The sequence below is a fragment of the Protomyctophum parallelum genome, assembly GCF_964188405.1.
Source record: "Protomyctophum parallelum genome assembly, chromosome: 22".
In the NCBI taxonomy this organism is placed as follows: Eukaryota; Metazoa; Chordata; class Actinopteri; order Myctophiformes; family Myctophidae; genus Protomyctophum; species Protomyctophum parallelum.
The window spans coordinates 28,520,042-28,527,541 of NC_139714.1; the positions used below are offsets into that span (position 1 = coordinate 28,520,042).

A 7,500-nucleotide genomic window follows, 5' to 3' on the forward strand; every position below is an offset into this window, starting at 1 on the left:
TATATATATATATATACATACATACACACATATGTACACACATATGTACACACACACACACACACACACACACACACACACACACACACACACACACACACACACACACACACACACACACACACACAGAGATATTACATACATTTGCGTTATATATCATCTAAATAACAGTTATATAGCAGAACAAACACTAATTTCTTCTTCTTCTTATTATTATCTTATAGGGGTTCCTCTCCCTCCCTCCCTGGCACATTTTGATTTTCCGATGGCGGCGTATCATTCATTATCAATAATGATATTGTCCTTGACACGCTCTCTAGACAGACACCACCACGCCTAGGCTACAACACAGCCAAATTTGGGATGGATGGGAGAGAGAGAGAGAGAGAGAGAGAGAGAGAGAGAGAGAGAGAGAGAGAGAGAAGAGAGAGAGGGGAAGAGTGTTGATTTGATTTTAGCGGGGGAGGAGGGAGGACAGAGAAGAGAAGAGCGGCAAGGAAGGAGCTCCCCGTTTCATAGCCTGCCCTACAGTGACTACAGACTACAGAATAGATCTCATGATAGGCTACTATACCAAGAACCATGAGAGGACACATCTTCTCTAGCGATCAGCTACACTAACAGAAGAAACTAGAAAGAGAGGAGAGAATCGGACACTATAATTATCGGTTGATATTAAGAGAAAATAAATTAAAGAAAGGAGGATGGAGGACGACACTACCTTTGCAATCAGTTCCAACTCGGTGTCGGAGCAACAACCGGCCCCCGCCGCCTCCTCCTCCTTGGGGAAACTGGACCCCAAATCATCATCAGATTCATCATCATCATCATCATGCACAAAGCAGGGGCTGAAAACATTCAAGAGACTATTTTTATTTCTGTCAATGATCATACTCATGGTGAGCTTTCCTTTGTTATTTGTTCGAGTTTGTTATACCGGTTACCACCGTATTTATGATGTTTTTGAACACAGTGGCCTACTACTACGTGACCTTTGTCTCTCTCACTCGCTGTGTGTGTGTGTGTGTGTGTGTGTGTGTGTGTGTGTGTGTGTGTGTGTGTGTGTGTGTGTGTGTGTGCGTCGTGGACTAGCTGGCCAGTGCAGTAGCGTTGGCGTTGACAGCATCAGGGCTGTTGCAGATTGAGAATGAAGAGCAGATTGAATGTTCCTTGGAGAAGGTAAAGTGGGAGGCCCTGCATGTCTTATTATTGTTATCATGACTCAAAATGATAAGACTATATATATACATGTGCACCAGCTCCTTTTGCATGACTCATATTTGAGGCTATGTGTGCATGGCTGAGGGTTTATCTTTGCATAAAATAATGATAGCCTATAGGCCTAATAAACACAATAATAATAATAATAATAAGGGTAATAATAATAATAATAACTAGAACTGCACTCTGTCGAGTGCGTACTTGCTTGTTGCACACAAGTAGGCCATTTATGGCCTACTTGTGTGCAAGCAGAGCGCGCAAGTATACTGTAGACCGCTACAAACTTTAGTATACTGTAGACCGCTACAAACTTTAAAATCTCAGCCTCTCTGTGAAAGAACGTTTGCAATATTGAATTATTAGGTTCAGCTATTTGATACGTACCTTGCTTTTGGAGGGAAAAAAGTAGTATTTTGAAGTAAAATCTTCTATCTATAAAGGAAATACAGTCCCATCGTTTTAGAAGTGTCCCGGATTCATCCGATATCAGATAAAAAAAAAAAAAAGAATTGAAAGAAAATATGTTGTTACGTATACAGTATAATATTATGTATTTTAAACTCTCAATACAATTGCTTTCCTTGTCCATCGGTTTCATTTATTTGGTTTTCCTTACGTATTCGGTTGTCCTTATGGTTTTGGTTTTTCTTTGTAAGCATATTTCGATCACACAGTTCTAGTTTATGAGTTTCATTTCCGTTGATCTCCTCTAGTTTTTGTATTGCCATATTCTTGAGATTTTTGTTACGCATAACCAACCGTTCCTTTCGTCTTTCTTTTGTTTGGATATTTCGAAGTCGTCTGTTTCTCTTAAGTTTTTTATTTTCTTGAATTTCAAGTGGTATTTTACTCATATCCTTTTTAACGTATGAATTCCGTCTTTTTGAAAGCCGTTCCTTTCGTTGTCCATCGGTTTCATTTATTCGGTTTTTATTACGTTTTATTACGGTCCTTACGGTTTTGCTTTTTCTTTCTATCCTCTAGTTTTTTTATTCGCATATGCTCATATGTCTATGTATATAGACATAGATATGGGGGGGGGGGGGGTAAGAAGACATCACATTACAATTATCATTGTATAGTGCAGGTCCCCTTAGCTGAGAGAGAGAGATGAAGCAGGGTCCCCTTAGCTGAGAGAGAGATGAAGCAGGGTCCCCTTAGCTGAGAGAGAGATGAAGCAGGGTCCCCTTAGCTGAGAGAGAGATGAAGCAGGGTCCCCTTAGCTGAGAGAGAGATGAAGCAGGGTCCCCTTAGCTGAGAGAGAGATGAAGCAGGGTCCCCTTAGCTGAGAGAGAGATGAAGCAGGGTCCCCTTAGCTGAGAGAGAGAGATGAAGCAGGGTCCCCTTAGCTGAGAGAGAGATGAAGCAGGGTCCCCTTAGCTGAGAGAGAGATGAAGCAGGGTCCCCTTAGCTGAGACAGAGATGAAGCAGGGTCCCCTTAGCTGAGAGAGAGATGAAGCAGGGTCCCCTTAGCTGAGAGAGAGATGAAGCAGGGTCCCCTTAGCTGAGAGAGAGAGATGAAGCAGGGTCCCCTTAGCTGAGAGAGAGAGATGAAGCAGGGTCCCCTTAGCTGAGAGAGAGATGAAGCAGGGTCCCCTTAGCTGAGAGAGAGATGAAGCAGGGTCCCCTTAGCTGAGAGAGAGATGAAGCAGGGTCCCCTTAGCTGAGAGGGAGATGAAGCAGGGTCCCCTTAGCTGAGAGAGAAAATGAACAGTGTCCAGTCCAGCACCGTCTAGTTCAGGTCGGTTTAGGTCACTGCGGCTCAGGAAAAAAGCTATTTTTCATCCTGCTTGTCCTGGCCTCAATGCTCAATCTTCCCATAGGGGTAGGAGGGAAAACAGGCCAATATACACACTACACAGACAGCTTGGTCCGCCTCTCCCGCACGGCCGCAGTGCAAATACATCCGTGTAATAGCGTGTATATAAACATGTCATTGCTGGTCAGTTTAGAAGCATAAACAAGGCGAGTGGAGATGTGAATGTATAGGGAAGTCCTACAGCGACTGAAGGATGAAATAGATCCGAGAGGAAGATTATTCCAATCAGATGGAGCTTTGTAGCAGAAAGACCTCCGTCGAACCATGAAGAATGGTCCGAGAGGCTAAATGTCATCAAATGGCCCTGAAAAGACCTTGATATGAAAAGGGTTGAAAACCACTGGTTTATAGAATAGGGCTGACCTCGATTAGTCGACTAAAACCTTTTCATGTCAAGGACCCCCAAATTGACCCCCATAATATATCCCATAAGAGAAGACTTTTACGGCTCTGGCAGTGATTTTCACCGATTTTCATTTCAAGGACACCCAGGTTTGACTTGAATTAGGCTACGGACCCCGATTTAATGGCATTTATTTATATTTCTGGGACCCCAATGTATATTGTAAAATCAAAGTGAATTCAACTCTGAGAGTGTACACATTTGGTTCCATTTGTACACTCTCTGAGTTACAGATCCATATCCATTTTAGCAGGGGACCCCCTGGAACTCTCTCAACTAAGGACTCCTAGGGGTCCCTGGACCCCACTTTGGGAACCATTGGACTAATCAATCAAGGGAGTCTTTAGTCGACTACCCATCTCTTAGTCGATTAGTTATTATTATTACGGTACTTCTTTTTTTTTGCATGATTCGACTTAGCCTAATTTGTTATATTAATTAACAAATAGTTTTAAAAAAATCACACCCGCGTGAATTCATTGTCAATGGGAATGTAATGTTTGTGTAAGACTGAAATCTACACTAATAGCTGAATATAGGAGGGGCTAAATCCTAATCATAGTCGACTACCAATCCTTAGTCGGGGACAGCCCTGGTTTATACCACTGATTGCAATCAAAATATAGAGCTCTTTAAAACGTATTAAAAAGAATACACTAATTGCACCTTCAATGATATTTTGGTCTGTGTCTCCTGTGTCTGTAGGATGCGGAAAAGCACGACACATCCTACTTAACGCTGGGCTTTGCTACGCTGGTCCTGTCTGTCATCGGTCTGCTGGGAGTCTGGAAGAAAAACCACTGCATTCTCATCATGGTAGGGACGTCTAGAAAAACCACTGCATTCTCATCATGGTAGGGACGTCTAGAAAAACAACTGCATTCTCATCATGGTATTTGATATTTGTATTTGTTCACTACATTTGATAGAGATGCAACAATGAATTTGAATGAAATATATATACCGCTATGTCATTATAGGCAAAACCAATGCCCAGAATGCAGGAAAAATCCGTCCACGCTCCATATGGTCACAATGCTTTGCATATTAGTGACGCAATGGGATCGGCTATTTCTCGTGACGCCGATTCGACAGAACAGCGCATCGATTCGTTGACTCAGTTTTTTAAAAATGTGCTTCAAGATGTGTTGAATAATCGAGAAAGTAATCAATAGAATAATCACTTTGAAAGCAATGGATCACATTTTACACACAGTCTTCATGCTATAGGGATGCCCCTGTAGCATGAATACTGTGTAAATGTGATATATTTGTACAGTATATTTCTTAATTCCCATGCAATTCTCTCTCTCTCTCTCTCTCTCTCTCCCCAGTTCGTGTTGGGGATGTCTATTTTGAGTATTGCTATGGTGGTTCTAAAATGGACAGCGAGGAACCAGGTGGGTGTTTGTTGAGTTATTTTGTTACAGATCCATATCATCCTCGGTGTTAGTTCAGCCTATGAGTTAAAGGGGAACTAAGCTTTTGTGAAATCTAGGTGTGCCAAAACTGTGAATGTGTAATGATTTACTTTCAGGCAGCCTCAGTTGTGGTCTGAATTTGGTCCGAATGTATTGCGAGGATGGCCCCTTGCCTTGAGACGCAGCATCTCGTTTTAGAGGGGGGGGGTTCTATACACATAAGTAAAACATTACATACAATATAAATACACAATTTGTATACAAATACAAATTGGTGAAACATGACATTACAAGTACAAATACACAATACCCAGTACAAGTAAAGGCACAATTAACCTTCTCACCATCTCCTACACACACAGCCCTCAATTCATTTTAAACAAAAAAGAATGGAGAAAATAGTACTATAGCCTATGACTCATGATGTATTAATAGACCTGTTAGAAATAGACGTGAATGCCAGCAGTATTAAAGGCAGCAACAGGTTGTTTCGAGGTGTCTGTGAATACAGGGAGGTCCTGAAACAGTGAAGAGAGGTAATAAAATGTGAGCGAAAGAGGAAGATTGTTTTGTAGTGGAATGGCCTGGTCACCTGGCTACAGCTGTCACACCTGACAAGTTAATGCAACCTGACCTGTGCTGAAAAGACATAGTTAGGGAAAGATATACTGTATATATATATATACACTTCCCATTGCAGTCAGAACTGCAGCATCACTCCCAATCTTCCGCCGTAGTCTGAAAACCCACCTTTTCAGACTCCATCATGGCCCATAGCACTTACCCTAACCCCTTAGATAGCATTTCTGTTGGCTTAGATAGCATTTGACACAGACTTATAGCATGTTATGTAGACAGCACTATAATTGTATTGTATATAGTCATAGCACGCCATAGTACATAATGTATAGCATAGTAGTAAATATGTATAGTTTATATGTATAGTGTATGTTTCATTATATAGATCAGGGTACCCCAATAGGCGGCCCGCGGGCCATTTGCGGCCCACAGAGCGCCCCCTTGTGGCCCATGAAAGAATTTAAAAAAAAGAAAGAAAATGGGGGTCAGTAGCCTATGCATGTCAAACTGGGCATCCTTTTCAAATGGGGTCTTGCCCTGAAAATGAATTTTCAGGGCAAGACCTCGACCTCGCGCGTGCAGACTCGGCCCCCAGCCTGGTACGCTAGTCAAAATATGGCCCTTGAGGAAAATTAATTGGGGAACCCTGATATAGATATTCCACTGTTACTTTCTTAGCTTACGCATGTTTCATGATAAATGCTTTTATGTGATGTATTCCCATGCTTTTGTTCTTGCTTAAATGTAAGTCACTCTGGATTAAGAGCGTCTGCTAAATGCCTAAATTGTAAATTGTAAATTGTAAATTGTATATATATATATATATATAGCAAGCAATATAGTATTCGTCACAAATGTGTTCACAAAGGTGTCTACTACTATCCCCTCTCAATTTGTTCCAACCCAGCTCCCTTGGGAAACTGTGTGACAGCTGCCGGAAGTTAGGGCATACCATTAACTGATACTTCTGTACTTTTATTCAAGTACATTTTTAATTCTGGACTTTTACTTGTAACTTATAGAATTTCTGCATGGAAGGTATTGATACTTTTACTTTAACCCATTCTGACCGGGCACCCATTTTGGTGTTGGTATCATGTCATGCTTTAGCTATTGAAAAATAGCAGATCTACAAGCTCATATCGCGCCACCGAGTGGCGCGATACGAGCTTGTAGGTCTGCTATTTTTTTTTTTATCGAAGAACGACTGACATTTTTAGAATCTGATCTCAGGTCAGAATGGGTTAATCAGACCAGTGTGTGTCCAGTGGAAAACCTCGTATGAATCTGATCTCAGGTCAGAATTGGTTAATAAAGTAAAACAATTGAGTACTGTTGCTGTTGTTAGGAGCAAGCAGACTTCAAGGAGCGCTACCTGGCCCTGCTGCCGCTGACCAATGGCCACGCGGCACCGTGCACGCACCTGAGCAACGTGCACAATTGGCAGGCCAAGGTGTGTGTGTGTGTTTGCCGTTATGTTTTTATTTAATTATCTTTTATCATTATTATTATTATTCTTTTGATTTTCCAGGCTGATATTTCCGTGGAATCTGACATTCCGTTTGTATTATATTTTTGTTCTATCTGTTGGTCTATGAAGTTTCACATGCGGTGAACTTTTACATTATGGAATGACACAGCAGCAATGCATGTTTATAATGGTGCATTTATATAGCGCTTTTATCCAAAACGCTTTACATAGATTGTGCATTACACACACACACACACACACACACACACACACACACACACACACACACACACACACACACACACACACACACACACACACACACACACACACCTTTAAAATAGATTGTGCATTATATTCACCCATTCACACACCAATGGTGGAGGGAACAATGCAAGGCACCAAACTGCACATCGGGAGCAAATAGGGGTCCAGCGTCTTGCTCAAGGACACAAGGACACTTGCTCAAGGACACATTGACAGTAACTCCCAGTTCGATCCCGGACTCCCCTTGAGCAAGTATGAACCCCTAATTGCTCCCGCTGTGCAGGTTGGTATTTATACGTTACAGACTTATGTTAGACAC

General features: G+C 41.7%; 1 protein-coding gene across 1 annotated transcript in view; it reads left to right on the top strand.

Moving 5' to 3' along the window:
* Window positions 1-704: 704 nt before the first annotated feature.
* The window catches only part of LOC310879791 (uncharacterized protein), a gene marked incomplete at both ends in the record, with an annotated part of 24,369 nt that continues 17,573 nt past the window's right edge, over window positions 705-7,500 (top strand). The window contains 5 exons of the mRNA XM_083794621.1: window positions 705-899; window positions 1,093-1,179; window positions 4,149-4,259; window positions 4,778-4,843; window positions 6,792-6,896. Coding sequence (XP_083650747.1) covers window positions 705-899; window positions 1,093-1,179; window positions 4,149-4,259; window positions 4,778-4,843; window positions 6,792-6,896 — 564 coding nt within the window. The remainder of the gene's footprint in view (window positions 900-1,092; window positions 1,180-4,148; window positions 4,260-4,777; window positions 4,844-6,791; window positions 6,897-7,500) is intronic.